Raw genomic sequence first — 26,995 nt, 5'->3', positions numbered from 1 at the left:
CCCCTCCCTTTGACCTTTCACCTCGCTCCCCATTGGCCCGAGAAAAAGTGGGCGTGAAGGGTTTTTGATCCACAAATTTGCATATATCGATCGTTCTGGAGGCGGGGCCAAATCGCCCCTCGCTCACCGATTGGACGGCAAAAAGTGGGCGTGTGTCGTTTTTGATCCGTTTTTGAAGCACAAAATCCGTGATTTTGTACACGCTGTTCGACGCGCGTTCTGCATGAGTCCAACACCGGTACCCACAGCGGGGCAAGAACGGTGGCGATGCTACGGTTGTGAGGTGTGCGTGAAGGTCGTGGCGGTTGTGGTGAAGCGGTGGTTGTGGTCGGTGGTTGATGTTGTGGTTGTGATCATGGCGGTTGGTCCAAAATAAAGATAGTAAAAGAAAAACGGCTATCCTGAAGAGTCGCAGCACGTATAAATGACATGTATTCCCACTAGACAACGGGTTTGGGCCTAACTACACATGCACTTTACCGAGATACCTCACCTAAGGGACCTGAATGGTGGTTTGCGAATTTGGTAACCACAACAATATATATATATATATATATATATATATATATATATATATATATATATATATATATATATATATATATATATATATATATATATATATATATATATATATATATCTATATATATATATATATATATATATATATATATATATATATACCCCAAAGAGGATAATAACATGACCCTTCCTTCCATGCTCCCGAATGGAGTGGATGTACTTGTTAATTAAAAGTGAAAAGATGGCTTGGCACTGTTCATTGTCATGGTCCTGTGCATGCAGCTACCTGTCTTATGTGGCCATAACAACATCCAAGTTCAATTGTGGTAATTGTAGTGTAAAAGGACAATCAAAATGTGACCCTGAGAGTACGCCTTTGTTCTTTGCTGCAGCTTTTATAAGAGATTCAAGATTCAACAGAAATCTTCTGCAATTAAAGCCACGAAGCAGGATGATTTTCTGGGACGTGTAATAGTCTGGTTGAAGGTGAGAAACGTCGCAAGGTAAATCAGTGTTCAACAGCTCCTGTAATCAAGATACCTTGTTGTATTTTATTTTTTTTTTCCTTGTTCCTTTGACATTTCTTTCTACTTTTCACATTTCTTTTTATTCATTCTAATTCTTGTATCTTCTTTATTTCTTTCTTTCTTTATCCATCCGTTTAAGGAGAAGTGGATTCTTGCAGAAATTTTTCAATAAGGTTCACTTGTCTGCACCTGCATGGGTTGAAGCCTATTGCTTGCTACCCTCAGGGTAGTGGAGTAGCAGCTGAAACCCGAATCCTATCCAGGTTCCTCCTGATGACTCCATCTTTGCTCTTTACTTATTCAGGTTCCTTCTGACTCCTCCAATGCAGTGTTTGGTCTTCCATTTGATTATGTTTGTACCATATCCTGATGCTGTGTGAATTGTATTCCTGGTGTTGGCTTAATGATTAGGGTGGTGGGCTTGGGTTCCTCATGTCCTGAGTTCTAGATCCCAATTGGGTGTTGAATTAATACCAGGTGGGGTTGACTCAGCCTGTCATCCTTTTGAGGTTGGCAAAATGAGTACCAGCTTGCTTGTATCCTATGTCAGAATGGTGACACTTCCAGGATTGTGCCCACTGGCCCAGGAGACTGCTTCGGCAGCACCGACGCTCTGCACAGAGTATGGTCCCGATGGATGGATGTGGACTGTGCTTCCCTGCTGACAGACATTGTGTCGCTTATATGTGATGATGTATTTTTTTAAGTTGAGGTTGGAGTTGAGGAGGTTCTTTTGATGTGTTTAAGTCTGTGGAGTAACTGCTGAAATATATCTATCCAGGTTCTTCCTGATATCTTTGTTATTTGTTTCTTTCACACTTCTTTCTACTTTTTCACATTTCTCTTTTTTCATTGTAATTATTGCTTTTTCTTTATTTCTCTCTTTCTTTATCTATCTGTCTAAGGAGAAGTGGATTCTCGCAGAAATTTTTCGACAAGGTTCACTTGGCTGCACCTGCATGGGTTTGAGGGTAGTGGAGTAGCAGCTGAAACCCGAATCCTATCCAGGTTCCTCCTGATGACTCTATCTTTGGTCTTTGCTTAGTCGGGTTCCTTCTGATGACTCCAATGCGGTATTTGGCCTTCCATTTGAACATTCCTTGTTGTTTTCCATCCATGCAGACATTTAGAATAGTTAAATTTCATCTTGTAGTAAAACATGAAATGGTGTTCATACTGCTAATCCTTGACCATTAACTACAGGGATATTGGACGCAGGAGAACATTATTTGGCCCATCATACCTGTGCTCAATCAGCACCTGATGTTAATTAAATATATCCGTTTATTTTACTAAATTACTCTGGGGGGAGGGGTTTGAGAGAACAGGAGAATAGACACAAGGATATCACCAGGGTGATTTTCTTTTGTTAAAGTCTATATTTTGGGGGGGGGGGGGAGGGTGAGGTGGATGAGGAGGGATGGCGAGGGTTGCAAGGTGAGGACTGAACAAATACTGACATGACATTCACAGACGTAGCAATCACAATATCCCTAAGCTAGCTACAAGTCCTTCCAAAATCTTTGTACTCCTCTATCCCCAATGCTTCTGGGATACCTATCCAATTTCAGTTTAAACAAATCTACTGTTTCAGCTGCCTGCCACTACCTTCCAAGGAGACCATTCCATGCATTAACTAATGAGTGAAAGACCCCTGCCTTACGACCATCCTGGCTGTCCTCTTCTTTACTGTCAGGCAGTGGCCCCTGGTCCTGTCACTGCCCATTCTGATGTAGAATTCCCCTGCACTTATTTTGGGTATACCCTTCATTATCTTAAGCATCTCCATCAGATCCACTCATAATCACCTCCCTTCTAATGCAAAAAAAGTCCTGTCTCCTTCAAACATTCCTCAGCTTATTTTCACTAACCCTGGGATCAGTCGAGTCATTTGATGTCGCACGCTCTGTACGGCAGCTATATATCCTTCCTCAGATGTGGTGGCTAAAACTATACCTAATATTTTTGGTGAGGCCTCACGAAATTCCTGTCGTGTAAACACGACCTCTTTTGAGATACAATTTATCGTTTATACAACTGCGTTATCCACCAATACAATCTATAACCATGTTAGTTTTAGCAAAATCTGCCTGATCTTGTAATTCAGGAATCTTGTAATGACTGCTCAGGAACGATCTCGTAATTTCAAATGCACAGTTCAAACAACCAAAGCACAGTCTTTATACTTGGACTTCACCTTATGAGAGAGAGAGAGAGAGAGAGAGAGAGAGAGAGAGAGAGAGAGAGAGAGAGAGAGAGAGAGAGAGAGAGAGAGAGAGAGAGAGAGAGAGAGAGAGAGAGAGAGAGAGAGAGAGAGAGAGAGAGAGATAGAGATATATATATATATATATATATATATATATATATATATATATATGAAAATGGCAACATTCTAATCAACAGAAGATGGAGAAGTGCTGTGCAATCTGCCAACACACTGCCAGTGTGAGGTACAGGTAATGGGACAGATCATGACCTGCTTGTGGCAAAACTACAAGTCAAACTGAGAAAGGTGAAAAAAAAATCCAAAACTCCGACTGGATATCACCTTGAAAACGTATCTAAAAAATCGATACTAACATAAGGGGTGTGTGTGTGTGTGTGTGTGTGTGTGTGTGTGTGTGTGTGTGTGTGTGTGTGTGTGTGTGTGTGTGTGTGTCTCCTCCATAACTCCAAAGATGTAAAACCTAGCAGCCTGAAACTTTGCATGCATACTAAGAAAACTCCAGGGAAGTACAAGAGTGAAAATTGGGTGTTTGGGTTAATTAAAACACCCCTTTTGAAGATAATTAACGGATTTATTTAATTATATCCTTCATCAGGCGATCCTTGGCCACCTTCCTGGGTAAAATGGCTGGGGTCTGAAGCCGCCATGTTTTTTTGGCCTGCTCAACCACGCCTTGACCTGGAACAGGCTGCAGCGATTCCTTAACGATAAAGTTGTTTTCACTTTCCTCACTCATATTATCGAATGCCTGTTCAACAAAGCTACAAATCGCTGCGTACATTACAATGCTGATAAACATCCGGAGACGTCAGCGTTCGTGGCTTGACATTTTGGGCATCTCCAGGAGATGTATTTTTAATGTGTAGATAATCACGTTGGTATTTGGTCATTTTCTTGTTTTCTGCATCGTTAGTCCAAAATCACCAGTATTAACACCTCACTTAGCAATGCCTTCTTCTCTTTTGTTTTTGCACCTAAGTATGATGTCTGGTCACAATGCTTTGTTTTCGATGTTCTCGCCTGATGGGATCATAAGGTCATACGTGAGCGGTACTTCAATATTTTCAGTGAATGCTTTTGGTTAATTTTCCCACAAAATTTCCGGAATTGGAATATCAAAGTTTTTGCAGATCTGCTAGCGGATAACTTTACAAACTCGGTTGTGTCATTGTGTGTCCAGCTGTTCTGACATGTTTTTTTTTCGTGTTCAGTCACTAAGCGTCGCATATCATTCTCTTTAATAACCCCACCTCCACCCCTCACCTGTCCTTTTTTTCCCTCCTCTCTTCCACCCTTTTCTCTCACTCTGCCCCTTCCTCACTCCCTCTCCTCATAAAATGCAGCACTCCCCTACACCTCGGTCGCTCTCTTGTTGTCTCTGCCTGTCTCTCTCTCTCTCTCTCTCTCTCTCTCTCTCTCTCTCTCTCTCTCTCTCTCTCTCTCTCTCTCTCTCTCTCTCTCTCTCTCTCTCACACACACATACGCACCCCTCCCTCCCACAGTGAATAGCAATGTTTGGTGAGGTGTCGTTCTCCCCACCTCCCCCAAACTCCCCCTCCTCCATTCTTTCTGCCTCCCTTACTCCCTCTCACCCTACACTTGCCTCCTCTCTCTCACTCCCTCCTTCTTTCTCCACCCCTACCCCACTTTATTGACCCGTCAGCGAAGTGACGGGTTGTATTTGCTAGTATGCAATAAAATTGGTCCCGACATGTCCGAGATATGGCTGCGGACGGACGCGCACACACACAGGCACGAAAATCGAGCCCAAATCTATAAGGCCATTTTGGACGAAGTCCCGTCCCCGTCTTGCAAAAACCGTCTTGTAGACGGACGAAGGTAAAAACCCGTCTTGCAGAGCTGGACTTGGTTAACAGAATTCTCGATGAATTGTGCCAAGAGGTTGAAGACATAGTGAAAGAAGAGGTGAAAAACAACATCCCAAAGGCAAGCAAAAAGAAGACTACTAAATGGCTTTCAGAAGAGGCAATAAATATTACAGGCAGAAGAAGGGAGACGTAACCAAAGGTGCGACGAGAGGACATTAAGCGGATAAATGCCGACTTCCAACGACAAGCTCGGAAAGATAAAGAGAAATATTTCAAAGAGGCTTGTATCGGGATAGAGAGGGACAACAGAGTGGGGGAAAAGAAGAGTTATTTTAAAACAGATCAGTCAGATCACAGGGAAGTTTAGTTCTCGGATTGGGGTCCTCCAGAGTAGAACAGGAAAAGATCTCACAGAAAAAACACAGGTGCAAGGAAGATGGAAGGACTATTCTGAAACTCTATACCAACGATATAGCAATAGGATGAGAACCTTCGATGAAAGAGAATATGAGCAATAACCAAGAGTGATAGAATGTGAAGTACGTAGAGCCCTGGAAGAGCTGGCAAATGGGAAAGTACCAGATGCCGATGAAATACCAACGTACAGTAACTCTGGTGGAAGGGGACGAGCCAATCAATATCTTTACAGATCGGGAGGAAGATTGTGTGGACGAAAAGGTGGAAGCAGTCAGTCTACATACCACTTCCAAAGAAAGGGGATCCAAGAAAATGCTAAAATACCAAACCAATGCGCTGATGTCACATGCGAGAAAGACATTACGAAAGATCATTCAACACAGAAGAGAGGATTTCATAAAGCAATAAATTCCCGTTGAGCAAGCAGGTTTCAGAAGAGGATGAGGAACTGGAGATCAAATCACAAAGCTGAGGTGGATCATGGAAAAAGAAAGGGGATATCAAAGGAAGTTTGCAGACGGATGCATGCGTACATCCGTCTGCAAACTTTCTTTGATATCCCCTTTCTTTATCCAGGATTGTAGCAAATCCTTCAATTATAGGGGAAGGGGAACATAAACAGCAGAGTGAAAGGATAAAATAGAGGGAGACGGACAAATAAGGGATGTGTGGAGGAAGTAGTGGTAGGGGAGGATGCACAGGGTGGACAAGATGGATACATAAGAAAACCCTCAGGAAGGAAAAACTAAATTTTGAAGGAAATGGCCTTGAGATGAGGTGGGGGGTTAACATGGGAAGAAAAGATTATGGTTTTTGATGGAGGATGATCTGATATGGTGGTGAACTGCTGTCTTGAAGAGTTGGAGGGAAGAATTTGAACAGAATTTGGAAGTTGATTCCACAGGTGGGAGAAAAGAGAAACAAATGAGTGGAGGTGTGCAGTGTTTTGGTATTTTGGGAGTTTCATCAGAAGGGGTGTGTTTCATCAGAAACATCAGAAGGGGTTTCATCAGGAGGGGAGTGGGGGGGGGAGGGGGACAAAGCATGGAAAGAGCAGATGGTGCAAGACTAGAAATGAGGCGGTATAAGACAGAGAGACCACCAACCTGTCTGCGATGGGAAATTGATAGGCACATGGACTCAGCTTTATCACAGGAGATGTCAATGATCTTAAAGGCCTTGGATTTCACGGTGTTAAGCTGAGCAAGGTGTGAGGCAGGAGCGCCAGCCCAGAGGGAAGAGCAGTATTCCATCAAGCTGCGGATGGAGGCCTTGTACTGCAGGTGGGTAGGAGTTTAAGGTGTGGTGCGAGACTGTATTGTAAGCTCAAGATATGTCAAAGAGGGTGGTCCTGATCTCATGTCTGACATTGACATTCAGCTATCCATTGTTGGGTGAGTTGAAGCAGCATGTCCATGGTAGAGTGACCTCGTCTGAACCCAAATTGGTGATCTAAGATGATGTCACTGGAGAAAATGAAGTATTTCATATTCTTCTTCTTCTTCTTCTTCTTCTTCTTCTTCTTCTTCTTCTTCTTCTTCTCCTTCTTCGTTCATGTGTCGCACAAGGCTGCAGGATAGCACCATTGGCTGAGGGCACGGCTGCGCCACTGATGCAATGCCCTCCACTTTTTTGGAAAGGACAGGAATTTGGCCATGGTGCCGGCAATAGCTCACCTACTCTTCACGAAGGACACTGTGGGGTCTCTAACGTTCACCAACGAATGCCAGTAGACGGGACGCCCAGCTTAACGTCCATCCGAGGGACAGCACGTACATTGATGATTCACCCTGCCTGTGAAACACTGGGATGACATTTTATAGCTGAGTCGGGATTCAACCCAGGCTCGACAGTGAAGGCGAGTGTCCGTACCCTCTAGGAGTCAAGGTCATCCTGTCAGCCCGAGGATTTCATGTTGTTACGGCGCCGGTGGTTGTGTCGCGAATTGACCGCGCTGACAAAGCCACAAGTCGAGTCGGCCCGACCGATCGCCCGGAATATAGATCGCCGCCCGGATAAGTCCGAGTCGACGGGTCCTTCCTTGTACAATAACCGAAATACGCCAATGGGCAGATCACGTGGGGTAGGGTCGATTGCCAATCTTCAATGTACCTAAATACCCACGTGATCCAACTACCGGGGTATTCCACCCTCGACGGAACTCGTACGGAACAAACCGCTGAGGCGAGCCTGTTCCGTGCGCGATTCCGAGCGGCTTAATCACCGAGAACCGTCGGTCCAAATGTCCCCCTATTACGGCAAACCAACGGCTTTCTAACTCCCAACACACGAAATGCTCAGTCAATGAAAGAATCGACACGACGAGCTGAAAACATTCAACAATTGGGGTATTTATTAATAATAATGGGGAATTAGGGAAGCACGTAAGAGCAGAACTATTCCGACTCTACGAAATGCAATGCAAAGATTTACAGCACACAAAGTACTTAACAATTTCCTACTTATTAGACAGGCCCACGGACACATGTTCGCACACACACTCACACCTAAGAAATGGTGGCGAAGGCCTTTTATAACGAGCTCCAGCTCAGAGGACAGGTGAGCTGAAACCCATAACCTATCTCGAACCTCTCCACCTCATGTGGTCTTCAAGTTGTTCGGACCCGGGCTCCAGCGAGAGCGAGCTGGACCCAATCGCCGTGAGCCGCGATCCTTCCCGAGCTCCAGTGAATCCTCCCGCGCTTCTCAACACGTGCTGGTGAGACGAGGCGCGGATCCTTCCCGTCGATGCGCCGCTTCCCCGAGGAACCACCTCCAAGATGAGGCCGATGAGTCGCACCAAGCCAGGAACCAAACGGAGAACAAAGAGCTCCACGAACCAAGAAGAAGAAGAAGAAGAAGCCACCACTCGCAGCTCGAGCCGAGCGTCCAGCTCAACTCTCTTCCAAACAAAGCAGCTCGAAGCAAAAAGCTCTCCCGAGCGAAGCATGACCCGACGGCCTGCTGAACAACTACTCAGCAGAAGCAAAAAGCTTGTGAAAGCCTCAACCCTAACCCAAGCCAAAGAGGACCCAACGGCCTGCCGAACGACCACTTCCCCGCAGAAGCAAAATGCTTCCGAACAAAGAAAGGATCTCCTCTTTATCCTTCTCCCCCTCTCCCCCGCGTCCGGCATGACTCCTGCCCTCGTGATCCATCCCCCGCTCAACCACGGGTGGGAGGGAGTTGTTGACGTCCCGTGATTCAGGAGGGGAGGGCTCTTCTTCCTCTTCACAGAAGAGGGGGAGGGACGTCTCCATTGTTCGCTCCCTAACTATTAAATCGATCCGCAGTGCATCGAATCGATTTCTAAACATTTAAACAATGGAAGGTGAGCTATCTGGGGAACATGCACTTATCGACATAGCTGACTAAAGGAACCTGTATGTTGTGTGCAATCAAATTCCAAATTTGTAACACTATGAACTGCGATGATGGATTCTATGACCTTGCTGATGATTGGAAGTAGGCTGATAGATCTGTATTTAAGGGGATCAGTTTTTGCACGCAATTTATGTAATGCAGTGAAGTTGGCTGATTTCCAAGCAAATGGAAGATGACCTCGGGCAAATTCTAAGATTAAAAGAACAAAACTAGGAAGTGCAAAAGCAATAGAGCAGGTTTTTAGGATACGTGAGCTGATGTCATCCATTCCAGTTGCAGAATCATGTTAAAACATATTCTAAAAACAGAAGCTGTCGAAACGTTGATGCTGAAACAGAAACTGTCATACTTTGGACACATCATATATTTAGAAAACAAAAGTCTGGAGAAGTCAACCTTGCTTGGTATGTTTGAGTGAAGAGGAAGAGACAGACCTTGAATGTGCTGGATGAATTAGGTAAAGTCTGCAACCAAGCTGTCTCTGCCAGAGCTTCGGGAAGCGGTGCAGGATAGGGATGTTTGGAGAAATCTCATCACAAATGTCACCGGAAGTCGGACACGAATTGATGGAACGAGATGATTAGATAACTGCCAAAGTTATTTCATTTAGTCATATCGTTCTACTTACTCTGTGCTGTGCGCTGATCCACTCTACATATTACCATCCCCGGATCCTTCTCTGTGTGACACGCTTGAAGATTGCCCCTAATACGATGTAATCCATGTTTTCATTGTTCTGAAATCTATCCCGAGCTCCTTACATTTCTTTATGTTAAATTACATCTGCCAATCTGTAAAAGCATCCAGACTTGAATGAATGTCATCATTTCAATTAGCAGTACAGAGAAGTGCAGGAAGTGGTGGTTTGGCTTATCATTACATGTCACATCCCCATTTTAATTATCCTGACAATGCCTGCTTTATTTAACACTGAAATTATCCACAAAATACTATATATCCTTCCAAGCCTGGTGTTGGCTTAGTGGTTAGGGTGGCGGCTTGGGATCCTAGGGTCCTGATTTCAAGCCCCGTTGGCTGCTGAATTAACACCAGGGGGTTGACTCAGCCTGTCATCCTTCCGAGGTCGGCGAAATGAGTACCAGTGTACTGGTCCCGGTGTATGCCCCTGTTAGAATAGGTGTACCATATCCCTGTGTGTCGTAAGAGGTGACCAGGGTTGGCGTCAGGAAGGGCATCCGGCCATAAAAACATTGCCTCAAGAAAAAGCCAAACCCCTGCACAGCAGGGAAAAATGGCTGTAAAAACGGTCATATACTATATATCCTTCCATCCATGGGGACCATACTCTGTGCAGAGGATTGATGCTGCTGAAGCAGTCTCCTTGGTTATTGGGCACAATTCTGGTCAGGTTTCCACTCTGACACAGGATACCAGCAAGCTGGCACTCATTTTTGAAGGATGACAGGCAGATTCAACCCCACCTGGTATTAATTCAACAGCCGAGGGGGATTTGGACTCAGTATCCTCGGATCCCAAGCCCACCACCCTAACCATTAAGCCAACACCAGGAATAAAATTCTATATTGTATACAGTATAATGTATTTTGCTCACCTGGACTTTAGTCTAGCTTGTGCAAGTGAGTGAGTAAATGAGTGAGTGAGTGAGTCCGTATGCACTTCTGTCATTTTCGCTTGAACCAAACACACGATTTTGATGAAACTTGGCCACAAGCTTCATATGTGATGCCTAACGAAGGTTTATTGACTACATCAAAATCTGCACTCATTTGGGGGATCTATGGGAGGGGGGGTTGACCCCCAAAATGGGTATTTGCTCTCTTCTCTGAAACTACACACACAGTTTTGATGAAATTTGACCACAACCTTCATCACCCATGATGTACCAAAGTTTGTTCATGGCATTCAAAAAAAAAAATCAGGGTCCAAGGGGGTATGCGGGGTGGGGTTTGAGCGATTGTTGTTCCTGATCCAGGTGAGCTTCAGGATGTGCGGTCCTATTTTTTTCTTCCGCATATCAGTACATGCAGCCAAATGTCCCACCTGAAAGACAACATAACTCTTGCTCATGCGTTTTTGTAGATTGACAATTTTATAGATGGATTTGACTCTTCTTTTCTTCTTGACATTGAAGTGCAACTGGAGCAAATCACACTGGAATTGAGCTCAATTTTTCCAAAAGTTTGTGTCATCTTCCACCAGTCTCTCTCCCCAACCATAATCATTGAAATGCATGTTGTAAATATTTATAGATGTTTTTCATTGAGTATGTAAAAGATGTATTGTCTGTTATGTGTTCACTGTAGGAGCTAAAGTGTCCGTCACATGAAGCCTGGTACAACCTAAAACCACGATCTATACAATCGCACGTTTTGGGAGACTGCAAGCTTCTCACAAGCTTCATTGCTCGTGCAGTATGAACCGCATCTTCACTCACTCGCTTTCAATCCCAACTTGCAGTCATCTTGCAATGCAGCCATTTGTCTTACTAGCCATAACCCCATGCTGGGATGAACTTCTCTTCCTCTCAATGATCAGATCCTGTTAAATATTCTCAACTTTGTGACCATGTTGCATTATTTAGGCTTGCCTACATAGCCATAAGATGTGGCCACACAACCATGGTTACTTTAAATGGTACAGCACCGTTTTCTCAGCCCTGTTGTATCCCCTTGTACCACCATCTTATTCTTCTGACACTCTATTCAGGGTGACCTTCCATAATCTTGGTCTGGAAAGTAAAACGGAACCATTTCCCATGTTTCTTGACTTCCTATGTACGATATTCTTTGATGTGCCAAACTCATTTTTTTGTCATGTGCTGAGTGGACAGGAAAGTTCTGTTCATCCTGAGCTTATGCTGCCATTGTTTTTTTTTAGATATGTTTAATATCTATCTATATATTACTAAAACTCTCATCTTGTATGTATGTATGTATCTATATATTACTAAAACTCTCATCTTATATGTATGTATGGATGTATGTATCTATATATTACTAAAACTCTCATCTTGTATGTATGTATGAATGTATGTATCTATATATTACTAAAACTCTCATCTTGTATGTATGTATGTATCTATATATTACTAAAACTCTCATCTTATATGTATGTATGGATGTATGTATCTATATATTACTAAAACTCTCATCTTGTATGTATGTATGAATGTATGTATCTATATATTACTAAAACTCTCATCTTGTATGTATGTATGAATGTATGTATCTATATATTACTAAAACTCTCATCTTGTATGTATGTATGTATCTATATATTACTAAAACTCTCATCTTATATGTATGTATGGATGTATGTATCTATATATTACTAAAACTCTCATCTTGTATGTATGTATGAATGTATGTATCTATATATTACTAAAACTCTCATCTTGTATGTATGTATGTATCTATATATTACTAAAACTCTCATCTTATATGTATGTATGGATGTATGTATCTATATATTACTAAAACTCTCATCTTATATGTATGTATGGATGTATGTATCTATATATTACTAAAACTCTCATCTTGTATGTATGTATGAATGTATGTATCTATATATTACTAAAACTCTCATCTTGTATGTATGTATGAATGTATGTATCTATATATTACTAAAACTCTCATCTTGTATGTATCTATCTATCTATATATTACTAAAACTCTCATCTTGTACGTATCTATATATTACTGAAACTCTTATCTTGTATGTATGTATGTATCTATATATTACTAAAACTCTCATCTTATATGAATGTATGTATGTATGTATGTTTGTATCTATATATTACTAAAACTCTCATCTTGTATGTATGTATGTATGTCTGTATGTATCTCTAGATTACTAAAACTCTCATCTTGTATGTATGTATGTATGTCTGTATGTATCTCTAGATTACTAAAACTCTCATCTTGTATGAATGTATGTATGTATGAATGTTTGTATCTATATATTACTAAAACTCTCATCTTGTATGTATGTATGTATCTTTATATTACGAAAACTCTCATCTTATATGTATGTATGTATGTATGTATGTATCTATGTATCTATATATTACTAAAACTCTCATCTTGTACGTATGTATGTATCTATATATTAATAAAACTCTCATCTTGTATGTATGTATGTATCTATATATTACTAAAACTCTCATCTTGAATGTATGTATCTATCTATATATTACTAAAACTCTCATCTTGTATGTATGTATGTATCTATATATTACTAAAACTCTCATCTTATATGTATGTATGTATGTATATATGTATGTATCTATATATTACTAAAACTCTCATCTTGTATATATGTGTGTATGTATCTATGCATGTATGTATGTATGTTCCCAGAATACAGCCAAAATGGTACACGATAGCGCAAAAAATTTCGGCCTACCTTACTCACCATTCTCCTGTGGTGTGCAGTATCAAGCTTCATTCAAATCGGGCAACGAAAAAATTATTAAAAATTAATTCCCGATTCAGTCAAGTACTCTTCGGGAGTATTTGATCAATGCAAATAACCTCAGCATTATAGTTCACTGGAGCTATCCTTTTTTTCTTGAAATTGTTTATTTTTAAAATCTCAAACATTTAGGATAGACAAAGAACAATTTATTTTTAAGCATAAAATAAACATCGCCATTTTGATGAAATACTTCCGTGTTCATTAATAAATAAAATTGTGTTTGGAAGATTACACACAATAATTTGTTCGAATTTCTTTTCTCCGTTTTTTTTCTTCACATTGACGTGCAATATCAAATTTTGTTCAAATCGGGCAACGAAAAAAATTATTAAAAAATCAATTCCCTTATTCAGTCAAGTACTCTTCAGGAGAATTTGATCAATGCAAACAACCTCAGTGGTATAGGTCGCTGGAGCTATCTTTTTTTTTTAATTGTTTTTTTTGGAAATTATTTTTTTTATCAACCGCTGTCAAAATGGGAAACCAACGGGTTCACGGATCGTCATATATATATATATATATATATATATATATATATATATATATATATATATATATATATATATATATATATATATATATATATATATATATATATATACACATATGTATATATATTCCTGAAATACAGCCAAAACGGTACACGAGAGCACAAAAATTTTCAGCCCACATTACTCACCATTCTCCTGCGGTGTGCAATATCAAGTTTCGTTCTAATCGGGCAGCGAAAAAATTATTAAAGAATCAATTCCCGATTCAGTCAAGTACTCTTTGGGAGAATTTGATCAATGCAAACAACCTCAGCGTTATAGTTCGCTGGAGCTCTCTTTTTCTTTTTTTTATTATTATTATTTTTTTTTCATGATTTATTTATCAACCGCTGTCACAACGGGAACCCAACGGGTTCACGGGTCATCTAGTCTTTTGTTAAAAATTTCAAACATTATTATTAAGGGCTGTTACATATGGATTTGATATTGCATATGAACATCAGCAGCTGCCAGCAACAGAGGAGAAGATGGAAAGAAACATGTTAGATATGATTGTAAAACAGGAAGACAAATATGTGTCTTAGAGACCAAACAATGATGTAGAACATCTAAAAAACAATTTAACTTTGGAAAATGAACATTAGCAGAAAATGAACATACAAAGTGATGGAACACATGAGCAGAAGAGCAGATGGATGACAGCATTAATATGGAGACCAATGGAGGGTAGCCAGAGTCGAGGAGAGCAACTTAAAAGTTGGAGCTAAAGATAAGTTCCACAAATATTAAGGAAAATCGAGAGTTATTGACTTCTACTCACCGTTAAAGGTTGATGACTTCGGCCAGTCTGAGCAGTGTATAATAAGTCGTTAAGCTTGAGTGTGGATGAATACAGTCACAAGTTCAAAAAGAAGCAAGAAATGGTGTATCACCAGTGGGCCAATTCGGCGTTGAGTCCATGAAATAATGTGATCCACCCGGTGACTCGGGTGTCATAAATGACCAGTCTCCATGAGAATAAGCTGCCAACTAAAAGGGGTTTGATGCTAGTAGTCCCATGCTTAAAAGGAGCAAAGACCACTGAAGATAGTGCTGTGAACAACACATGTGATATGAAGTTCTGTGTGGTGAAGAGAGAAAATGTATTGCTGAAGAGAGGGCTGTGGACACGGTTTAACTCCAGTGAACTATGGTTTAACTCCAGTGAAACTCAAGTCCGTGAGTCATTTCCACGACAGTAAAAAGTGAGACGCCAGGCAGGAAAGTGTCGTCACACTCTCGTTAAAGCCTTCCACTCCGCTCATCCCTCGAGGGGAGGTACTAGAGCCCGGTAATAGTGTGGGTCAAAGTGATTGGTGAAAACCCAGATTAAAAAAAACAACAACACGCCAACACTACTGCCATTCGTTGGCCAAGTAAATGGAACAAAATCAATGATGTAAAAGCACTAACAAGTTGGCACTGATGAAAAGTATACTACAATTAGCCGCCTCCTGTATCGCTATTGACCAGAACTTGTTAACATAGGAAGAAAGTGATTGATTAGAGAGGTGTAAAAATTGTCGTGTAAAACAATGAACAGTCCCAAAGGTTCATGTTCCAAAAAAAAGACTGCACAAAACGAGCTGGCCAATGGACTTGATGGTCAGACCGTGTCTTCCTCGCTGCTGGCACTTGAGGAACTGATGCCTGGGGCTGGTTGCAAGTGAGGGGTTGTATGTAACACATTTTCAGTAGTCAGGCCATGTTCAACACAAGCAGTCTTCTGACAGCATCTGCCAGTGTCACGTTTCCTATTGTAGTTAATAATGAAAAACTTGTCAGTACAGCAGATAACTTCAAACAGTCCATCATACGGGAGTTGGAGTTGCTTCCTCACCACGTTGTGTCACACAAAAACACGAGTACAACACTGACTGTCTGAATTGTCCTGGGTTTGTCTGTGCGTAGCCTGGTCGGTGTAGGCTTCAGGTCTCTCATGTGCATCCATCATCTATATACATAGTTGCTCGGATCCAAGTCGTGATTAAACTGACCAGGTGACACAAACTGTCCTGGCAACTTGAGAGTTGCGCCAAAAACTAGCTCGGCAGCACAGCACCCTAGGTCAGACTTAACTACAGTTCGGATATCTAGCAAGACAATATGAAGAATCTCCGTCCATCTTCTATTTGCATTGGCTTTCAGAGACTCTCTCAAGTGTCGATGGAATCATTCCATGAGCCCATTAGGCGACGGGTGATAAGCTGTGGTTCGGGTTCTCTTACTACCAAGAAGATTAGCCAGAGCTTGGAAAAGTGCCGATTCAAACTGATGACCTCGATTTGTGGTTATTGTCGATGGTGCACCGAACACAGCTACCCAATGTGAGATGAATGCTTATGCTACTGTCTCTGCTGTCTGGTCAAGGATGGGTATTGTGACCCGCCAATGAGTAAAATGATCAATGCATCTGAGCAGGTATGTATGTATTGCTGTCTGATGGAGGTCGAGGAGCAACTATATGAATGTGAATGTGGTAAAATCTGGCATCCAGTGTAGAAAACGTGCCAAGAGGAGACCTGATGTGTCGATGTACTTTGGAACGCTGACAAGCTATGTCGGTTCTGGACCAGTCTCTAACGTCACGATTCACTCCTTGCCAGCCAAAATGCCGAGTCACTAAAAGTTGATTGGCTCTGATGCCAGGGTGAGACAAATTGTGTGATGCGTCAAAAACTGCGTGCCGGTACTCGCTAGAAACATAGGTGCGAGGTTCACCTGTGGAAGCATCACAAACAATCCTACCTTCAGAAGTTAGGAGCCGTACTTCTTTGAACTGGAGTGACGTTGAATTGGTTCGCAGCCTTTGGGCTTCAGCTATGCGAGTGAAATGAACAATGTTAGATGCAGCCAGAGCATTTACATCATCTCAGGAGAGCATATTTGCTGCAGAGTTGTTTTTGCCACGGATGTTCCTCAAGTTTGTCGTGAACTGAGAGATTAAATCAAGATGTCATACTTCTCTTGGGGAGTGACAATCGGGTCCTAACTTGAGAGCATAGATCAATGGCTTGGGGTCCATATAAATAGAGAATGTCCTTCCTTTTCACGTATGCTGAAAGTGTTTGACACCCAGGTGGGCTGCTAGAAGTTTTCTCCCAAACGTGCTATATATGCTCTCTGCAGGTTGAAAATGCTTTGAGAAAAAGGAGAGTGGTTGCCAGACGCCATCTACATTTTGCTGCAAAACACCGCCAACTCCCACACCCGATGCATCGACGAATAGGCATAGTGCTGTTTCAGCCTTGGCATGAACAAGAACTGTGGTTTCAGCCATCCTTACTTTCACCTCTTTGAAGGAAAACAATAATCTTCCGTTGAGGGTTTGTTACATAGTATGTCCGTCAACGGCTGAGATACGTCTGCACAGTTATGGATGAAACGCCTGTAAAAATTCACAAGGCCACGAAACTCCCTCAACTTGCACAGTGATGTGTGTTCAAGAAAGACTTGTATGGTCTTGACTTTCTCTTCCAGAAGGCAGATACCGTGTTCGTCTACGCCGAAGGTGAGGAAGGTGAGCGATGGCACCCCAAACTGGCACTTGCTAGGATTAGCAAAACGGTGTAAAAGTACTAACAAGTTAGCATCGATGAAAAGTGCACTACAGATCATTGCGGCCTACCTACAGGCCGAGCAAGGTCAATACGGTGGAGCAATGTCGGACAAGGTGGAAACCCTTCTTGGGGAGGGGGGGGCAGTTGAAGTCAATAAAAACCTCCCTCGTGTGATCCTTAGGTCCCCTGGCAAGTTTCGTTTAGTTTGGTTAACCGATGACCGAATATATCACGGCCAGACAGACAGAGAGACTCCATGTTGCATATTTTAGTACATAATGTTGATGCATCCTCTTCCGCTGGAAAATAGGATTGTATCCATGCACAATGATCTGGATTGATAGAAAATTCATTGGGTAACAGGCTGAGTTGAGTAGTATATGTGCACCGGCCTCTAGTCAGAGTGTTTTTCTTTGTCTTTTTGTGCAGTTTCTCTGCGTCAGATGTTGGACACAGCTCATTTGCGTCATTGCCTTGGCTGCGTGCTTGTCATCACATCAGCCAGGAAGCCTTACAGCTTTTTCATAACCATAATTCTTGAGGTTTATGGACTATAGTGTTCGTCTCTGTTTTTGCAAATTGCTTTGTCTTTGTATCTGAATCTCGATTCCTATTTGCTTTTAGAGAGATACCACGCTCACCAGGCAAGGTCGATCTTCACTGGGCATTTACATCGCGTTGTTGGAGAAGATGATGTGGAAAGAATCGGCATCCCAGGTGCGTTCTCGGTACAACGTCGTAGCCACAAGATCAAATTACAGTAGTTGTGAGTTTTCATCGAGACGATTGTGTTTTCTCTTTGCTGTCGTTTGAAAACATAAAACTCCATGACTGATCCTCATCAATGATGTTCACCACCCAGGAAAGGAACCTGTGATTGGATATTATGATATATCATCTTTTCAATCCATGCACAATTGGATATTACATTCAGAGCGATACCTTGCCGATCGGTCCAATAATATTTGTTTTTATCTGAATTTTTATTTAATTTTATTTGAAAATCCCCCTCTGGATGAAGCCACAACCTGGAAGAATTGCCATTCGGATTTGGAAAAAGAGAGCTCTCACTTGAAAATGGTGGGAGGGATTAAGCTACGAGTGCAGGACAAACACTACTTATGTGTGCAAAGTAGTAATTTATTCACACGCTTGGGCAACTACAATTGCTCTGCCTCGAAGTAGTAGCAGAAATTGCCCCTAAAGAGTGGATCGGTATATTGTAGTTTTAGAAAACGGATCGAATCTTTCATTGTCATCAAAATGCAATTCAACTTATCTCAGGTATTTGCTTCGACAAGTTGGAGAACTTCCAAAATATGGCAATGAAAACTTGTTCATTCATATACTATGATATTTACACTTTCTCCAACACCTGCTCTACAAATCGTTAACCAACAAAGGTCGAGGTATTCACCTGGTAACTGTGTTGAATTCCCCTGTGATTTTTGTTGATCTTTACCTCTGCCACTGAAGGTTGGTGGAGGTTATGTTTTCACCACTGTCTGTCTGTCTGCGAATAGGATATCTCAAAAAGTTATGGATGGATTATGACAAAACTTTGTGAACAGGTTCAGCTTGTGAGGAGGAATAATTTATTCTATTTTGTTGAAGATCTCGATCCAGATACGAGAATTTTTTTTTAATTTCAAGTGATTCTTCTCCATTGAGAGAAACCATGAAAAACTATATATATATATATATATATATATATATATATATATATATATATATATATATATATATATATATATAGAGAGAGATATCATGATATCTCAAAAGGTTGTGGACGAGTTATGACAAAACTAGGTGGATGAGTTGGTTAGGTGACGAGAACAAGCCGGGATGCGCTACACAGATCCAGTATGCGCTCTACTGCGTGCCGTTCTAGTTTATGCATGAATTTCAAGTAGGGTACAAGTCATCTTCCTGTGCTGTTTTGAATGCCAGCTCAAAGATATTTTCCAGCCTGGCAACAACTGGGCAAGAGGAAAGTGAGATAATCAAGGCAGGAACATGCTGTGACATTCAAGATGAAATAAGCTCGTCGACTCATTTCCCCATCTGAACCTCTGACCCTACTGTTGTGTTTTTGGCCAACACGACAACCTTTCATGCCCTGGCATGATTAGTAATACAAACATTCCCATATCTGTGTCATTGTTTTCTCCAGACAATGCCCTGCCTCTTTTCAAGGCCTGGCGTCACTTGCTGCGTGTGGAAATGATTAATAGGTTAAGCAGTATGTACGACTTTCAACAAACAGGCCTTGACACCGTTGCCATATATTTGCACAATTTCCTGGGCTTGTTGCATGAAGGACTGTGTATTATTTGAGCTGTATCGGGAGAGCAGATGCAATCTGCAGCCCTGACCATGATTGTGACTTTAGGCCTGACTTATGAGCCTGTCCATGTGTGCTTGTGCTTGACTGCAGGCTGAAGATCTGAAGGAGCAGAATACCACCATACTTTCTGACTACGCTGTTCAATTGGATCTCACACCGTTCCAGATATGCCTCGCGTAAGATAATTTGCCATGACACTCCGCCTCCACAGACATGAGTTGTCCTGTTTGACACTCCCATCTGAGCACCGAGCTCATTATGCTGGGATCTCAGGTTCAGATCTCAGATACAATGGTTGTTTTTGTCTAATGGCTTTGTAACCCATGTAAAAGTATGTGTACAACCTTCTTCCTGAGCCATAGATTTCTGGGACAAAAAGTTTTGTATTGTTCATAAAACTCAAGCCACACTTGTTATCAGCAGACATCATTTCCTAAATTTGGCAAAACACTGTAGCAAATAGGATTTCAACTCATCAACATTTCACCTGCAGCTCAAAATGTAGTTTATTGCTGATTAGTGAAGCCAAAACGTTTGAGTGACTGAACTTCTTCAAGAGGATTGTTAAGAAAGTATAAGGGAGGGTTTGCCAGACAGTCGTTTTGGAAAGAGTGTGAGATTTGTCAGGATTGAAAGACATATTTCAAGTGTTTGACCAGCTATCAAGGTCTGGAGAGAGACAATAGGCTGCCGCCTGCCGAAATGATGGATGAGGGACGTTACGGCAATGGTGGAGTAATCAACATTTTATGTCGTATAATAAAAAGGATTTTCCAGAGAGGTAGAAAGATTGGTGATAAAAATTAGGAATAGGACTGGGCCCAAAACACTGCCCTGGGGTACTCCAGCATTGACAGGGAAGGAGATAAGAAGATCCCATTGAGAGCTACATGTTGGCCATGAGAGGAGAGGAAGTCAGAAAGCCATTTGTGGAGTTGACCTTGGATGCCATGGGAAGAGAGTTTTGGAGAGCAAGACATGGGGTGCCAGACTGTATTGAATGCTCAAGGTATGTCTCGAGTGATGGCCCTGGTCCCATGTCAGATATTGAGGGCCTCCATCCATTGTTGGGAGAGCAGAAGCAGCATACCCATTGTCGAGTGGCCAGGTCTGAAATGGAACTGATGGTCCTGAAATCAGGCCATTGGAGAAAAGGAAAGTTTGATGTCGACTGCAATGTTGGATTCCATGACCTTGCTGATGATTGTAAGAAAGCTGATAGGTCTACAGTTAAAGGGATCTGTTTTTGCACCTTTTTAATGAAATGCAGTGATGGTGGCTGACTTCCAAGCAGATAGAATATGGCCTGGGACAAATGATAGGATAAACAGAGCAGAAAAAATATGTGCAACAGCAACAGAGCAGGTTTTCAGGACATGTGAGCTGATGCTCTCCGAGCCAGTTGCAGAATCAGAATTGAGAGTTGCCAAAAACTTCTCCACCTTCTCAAGTGAAAAAGACAGAGTCCAGCATATTCTCTAATGATCCACTTCAATTTTGATTTATAATTAAGTTGACAAGTCACGTGTCACATTCTGGTCTATAAGCCGCATCTCACATGTTCTCTGTTCCTGTGGCATCTGCAGGCGCTGGCTTGTGAGCAGCAAGATCCATGCCACCAGATCAATACCCATATCGCACCTACACTCTCTCCTGGTGTCACTGGACTCCAATTTCTCAAAGGAACAGCTCTCTGACCAGGTGATGCAAGAGCTGTAATGATTTTGCTAATGTTATATATCGAGTATAAAACAGACCTGAGTGTGTCCACAGAAGCCATCGGGTATTGGAGGTAATGTGGTGAGCATGCGCATGGCCCTTGTGTCATGTTGTCATTTTTGGTCGGAAGGGCTATTTCTCATCTTATTCTTATGCCCAGCCACAAACCCACTTCCTGCTTAGTGTACAGCAAGGCGGAGACTGGCTTTGTGTGGCAGCCAACCATTGTTGCTCAGTTCATGCAGCTTCGGCTGTTATGAGACGTGATCTATGCCTTGCTGCTTTAATAAAGCTATGGGATGTATTTAAATCAACATATATATATATATATATATATATATATATATATATATATATATATATATATATATATATATATACACATATATATTAGTGGGGTACAGGCCTGGTGTTGACTTAATGGTTAATGTGCCTGGCTTACGATCCTCGGGTCTTGAGTTTAAGTCTCTGTCAGTCCGTTGAATTAACACCAGGTAATGTTGACTCAGCCTGTCATCCTTCCAAGGTTGGCAAAATGAGTACCAGTGTGCTTGTAACAGGGGCACTGCATCAGCGGCACAGCTGCGCCGCCAGAAAATTATTCAGCCAAGCAACCACAGGGATACAATCTTCGATCTCTTAACTCACTTTTATCAACCATCCTTATTTATAAATATATACAGTATATGTATGTATATATATATATATATATATATATATATATATATATATATATATATATATATATATATATATGTAGATATTTATCGATGTATACAGATATGTATGTATGTATATTGATATTTATCGATATATATATTTTTATATATATATATATATATATATATATATATATATATATATATATATATATATATATATTTGCATGTATGTATATAAATATTTATCGATGTGTATATATATATATATATATATATATATATGTATATATATATATATATATATATATATATATATATATATATATATGTATGTATATATATATTTATCGACATATGTATATATATATATATATATATATATATATATATATATATATATATATATATATATATATATATATATATATATAGATATATATATTTATATATAGATATATATATAGCAAAAATCACATCAACTTCACTGTGAAGCTCAGTGTTTGATGCTTTGGTTTGAACCTCCGTTAAAAATGAATGAAGTGAAACATTTTGAAAATTTCGAATTATTCTCACTCGGATTTTAACATCACCGTAATGCATATTATCGTGTCCAGACCAATTAACACTGCCGCTGGATGGATGGACCGAACTGGCTTTAACTCCCTCAAACTGCGTACGAGTTACGGCGGCTTTACATGCACGAGAACCGAGGAGACACGAGAACCTTAACTCTTGTAAAACCAACAGGTTTTTTTTTCCCAACACAGCAACTCCAGGGGAAGATTGACTCAACGGAGGAAAATAATGGTGGATTGGGGAGTGGGGGGGGGGAGGGAATGCAATAAATAAATAGATAATTATATACAGGAGAACAAAAATTTCTTTGGTGCCATTTCTATGATTCAATCAAAGATGGGGGAGAGAAGGAAATGAGCAACTGGGTGGGCCTTAGCTCCTTGGGTAAGTCGATGGAGGATGGCGATGTGCCGCAATATGCCAGACGACGAGACAAGCGAGGCCCAAAGCAGGCCTGGATTGGGGTGGCAGGCAAAAGCGTTTCTCTTTCTGAGTCCTCGATGGTGCTAAATCCTCTGTCTTGCTCTCTTTAGACCAAGCTCTCCTCAGAGTCCAAACTCCACCCCCTCCCCTCCCCCTCAACCAGGAGGTGGTCACAGCTAAACACATCCCCACCCCTCCCCCCTCCTTTGCCTGGCATAGTCCATTGATCTGCCTCACACTCCCCTTTGCTTTTCCAAAAGCACCCGTTTCCCACCTGGTGATATGACAGGAGGTTACACATACAGTTTCCTTACATTAAACCTTAACTAATTATTACCATGCACCATCCTCCATATGGTGCACATTCAAACAAGACAATCCTTCAGCGAACAATGCTCTACTTAATACATCGAGATTGTCTAACCAGGACCATCCTACTCAATACAGTTCTATCTGTTCTAAGACAATGTCTAATCCACTCCCCCCCCCCACCCCCCAAACCACCCCAACCTCACAAATGTAACACAATTATTAAGTTGATTAAATTTTCCTTAAATGGGGAGATAATCCATATAATACCAGATGCCACCATGTGGTGCTATATTATACACATTTACATAGAGAGAATTGGGGTCTTCCTCCACCCTGAATCCCCTCCCCCAGATAAGCTAAGCCTTCAAAAAACCTGACTTGGGGAACCCTTGGGTTACATGCAAAATTTGTTTGGGCTTGGTTCAGTTGTTTTTTTCTTCGCCATTTTACTGTTGAGTCCATCTTCCTTCTTTTTTTTCACCCTGTTTTCTTATTTCTTTTGATGTATGTTTTGGGGTTTTTTTCCTTGATGTTTGAACTTACCGGAACATTGTCTCCAAAGAGGAATTTCGCTGCATACATGACGAAAGATTATGATTATTATACATAAACAAACACGAATTGAGCTTCTTATATGAGATGAAGTGGATTGTGGTTACAATCTTTACATGGTAGGCTGTGTATGTACAGTACATATATATATATATATATATATATATATATATATATATATATATATATATATATATATATATATATATATATATATTTGAGAAAAATAACTTGGACACATGGGAAGAGGCCATTTTTGTTCATGGCATCTTTGATATACTGTCGTCATCCATTATTATCAATCTCTTTAATTTTGCCATTCTCATGATCCAAAATGTTGTATCTCCTGTTGTAACGGCACCAAAACTTTAATCGTTATATTTTACTCTTTCAAAGTCTAACCTCTGACTCGAGACAGTCTCGGTCATACTATCAAATACTGTAAATTACTTGTCATCCAAAGGCAAGAGATGTATTTTTGCACATTGTGTGCAGGAACCTCGGCTGTGCGAAAGTTTTGACAGTACCAAGAAACAAATTCTGAACAAGCTGAAAGACATTGAAGTGAACTTCCCAGCCTCAGAGAGAGCCAGTCCCACAGTTCTTGGTGATACCATCAAGTGAGTATAACTTGCACATCATTCTTGCTGCATGCTCTTCTGTTCCTAGGAGCGTTAGCGATCAGTAGGTAAGCAGAGTCGCTAGCCTGTGTGAGTGTTTCCATTTCACCGAAATAACAAAGAGCAGATATCCACTTACAGAATATGTGTGTGCATGACACAGTACTTTTTCTTCTTCTGTCGTATGCACCGCATGGCTGCAAGGAGCATCATTGTCTGAGGGCATGGCTCTGACACTGAATGCCCTCAGTAGGTTAGGGCAGTTATTACCCCACGCAAGCAAAGCAAAAAGCAGGGTTAAGCAATTGGTTCATGTCCATCAATCCTTCTGTATGACTGTCTTATCAGTTTACGATCGAGGAATAATTTATTTAAATCAAATGTTATATTTTGTACACGAATCGGAATACGAATAGGAAGACAATTTTGCCGTTTTAACTTACCTTGGTTCTGAATTTGTCCCGCCTACATATGTCTGAGAAGGAGACTTAATTCCTTTGGTACCAGGTCTCTTCGGAGAATCCTTGGCTATCGCTGGTCGGATTTTGTGTCCAACGAGCGGTTGCTGAGAGAGACTCGGATGAGATTTGTTACCTGCATGGTCCGTGAGCATCAGCTGCGGCTGTATGGACATGTGGCTCGTTTTCCTGACGCTGATCCTGCTCACCAGATTCTCTCAGCGAGGGAGTCTCATGAGTGGAGGAGGCCGGTGGGCCGAACACGTGCCTCGTGGTTGCAGCAGGTTTACCGGCATCTCAAGGAGATGGGGATGGGCCTGGCATCTGCCTGGGGGATGGCCAGATGGAGGCCCTGGAGTACCGGCGGAAAGTGGATGCAGCGACACGCTGTTCTGGCACATGCTCCCATACCTGACCTGACATATGTGCAGAGAGGAGTGAGATAATATTTTTACTCCGTCTGCCTGGCAGTCAAACAAAATTTAAAATCATTCCAAACAGGAAACTTACAGTTTTTAAGGACGTTATAAAGGACACAAAAAGCAGGCACGAAAAACGAATATAACGTGTTAGATTGGGTGATGTAATCGATACTGGGTAAAATGGCGGTAAAACCCGGTATTATTTTATTCATATGCCTCTATACCTCTTTGAACCTTTGTTTAAATTGAATCGTATCATTGAACACTGGAGAACACAAATCGCCTTCATAATACTTCCACGAACCTCCAGTTTTGCAGTACTTTGACGTGTCCTAAAGGACGTAGTGTATGTAATAGGAGCTGTCAAGCTGAGACCCTGGGAAGTGTGCGTGGCATGTGAGAGGGTGCAGTATCGGGGTGAAGAAGAGGTCGCCGATATGGCTACGTACGATGCCGATTGATTCTGCATTCTATGGTGATCAATAAAGCCTCCGTCGCCTAAATTGAGACTCAACGTTGTCTTATCACAGTGTATAACGGTGATGTATAAGACTGTTTCGGTAGTACTAAACTTCCGGATTGTTTTTCACCATCTTTGAAATTCCTATTTTATTAAAATTGAATTGTATACTTAAACACTGCACGGGGCATCGTGTTCTATGAGCTCTATAATTTGTAATTTGTTCACCGTGCTGGCGATAGCTCCCCTACTCTTCGCAAATGACACCGTAGGGTGTTTATCGTCCACCAACTAATACCGGCAGATGGGACACCCAGTTTAATGTCCATCCGAGAGGGCACACACATTGATGAATCTCCCTGCTCTGCAAGACATCAAGATGACGAGTTGTAGGTGGGCCGAGATTCAAGTCCAGGCTCGACGGCTCACAGGTGAGTGTGTATACCTCTAGGCCATCGTGCCAGGCACGCAAGAGTACAATGCTGTTTGTATTGACACGTTTACCAACTTTTGCGTCATACTGAATACGAACTGTGTTTCACCATGTTAGGGTGAGCGTTTCCACCTGTGTATGTCTTTGTAACACCATTTCAGTGTTGTACTCCTTGCTATCTTACACGTTGGGAAAATCTCACATTTAGGAATTGTGCTTTATTCTTCATTCCCACTTCGACTTCCTCTGCACCTTTAATTGAATGCTTTTAAGCTGGTGCTCAAAACGATGAGCTGGCTATTTGGTGTTTAAAGACATTTCTTTCGCCATTGACTGGTGTGGGTTGGAGTCCCACGGCTGCACACTCTCACCAACTGGTACTTGCCAAGCGCGGAGAGTATGACGAACAACTCTTAACTTGATTTGAGGGAGGTCTTCATCCTGCACTTGTATGAATTAGGCTGAAGGGGGTGGAGGAGGGTTAGGGGAATATAATCGATGTAAAGTTTTCCTGTTTTTTTTTTCTTCTTCTTCTGCTTTCAAACAAACCATTGAT

The 26,995-nt window shown here is 41.5% G+C and overlaps 1 protein-coding gene across 6 annotated transcripts in view; it reads left to right on the top strand.

Moving 5' to 3' along the window:
• LOC147012284 (protein unc-13 homolog D-like) overlaps positions 1-26,995 on the top strand; it is an 86,069-nt gene that overhangs the window by 23,571 nt on the left and 35,503 nt on the right. For all 6 annotated transcript variants that reach the window (XM_085856195.1, XM_085856197.1, XM_085856193.1 and 3 more), the window contains 6 exons: positions 916-1,009; positions 11,193-11,300; positions 18,080-18,172; positions 19,893-19,978; positions 21,389-21,503; positions 24,542-24,666. In XM_085856195.1, the coding sequence (XP_085712321.1) occupies positions 916-1,009; positions 11,193-11,300; positions 18,080-18,172; positions 19,893-19,978; positions 21,389-21,503; positions 24,542-24,666 (621 nt within the window). The remainder of the gene's footprint in view (positions 1-915; positions 1,010-11,192; positions 11,301-18,079; positions 18,173-19,892; positions 19,979-21,388; positions 21,504-24,541; positions 24,667-26,995) is intronic.

Source organism: Eptatretus burgeri, chromosome 15, assembly GCF_056783735.1.
Source record: "Eptatretus burgeri isolate ZD-2024b chromosome 15, Ebu_testis_v1, whole genome shotgun sequence".
Taxonomy (NCBI): domain Eukaryota; kingdom Metazoa; phylum Chordata; class Myxini; order Myxiniformes; family Myxinidae; genus Eptatretus; species Eptatretus burgeri.
The sequence above is the reverse complement of the archived record's forward strand: the minus strand, read 5'-3'. Positions and strand labels throughout refer to the sequence as shown.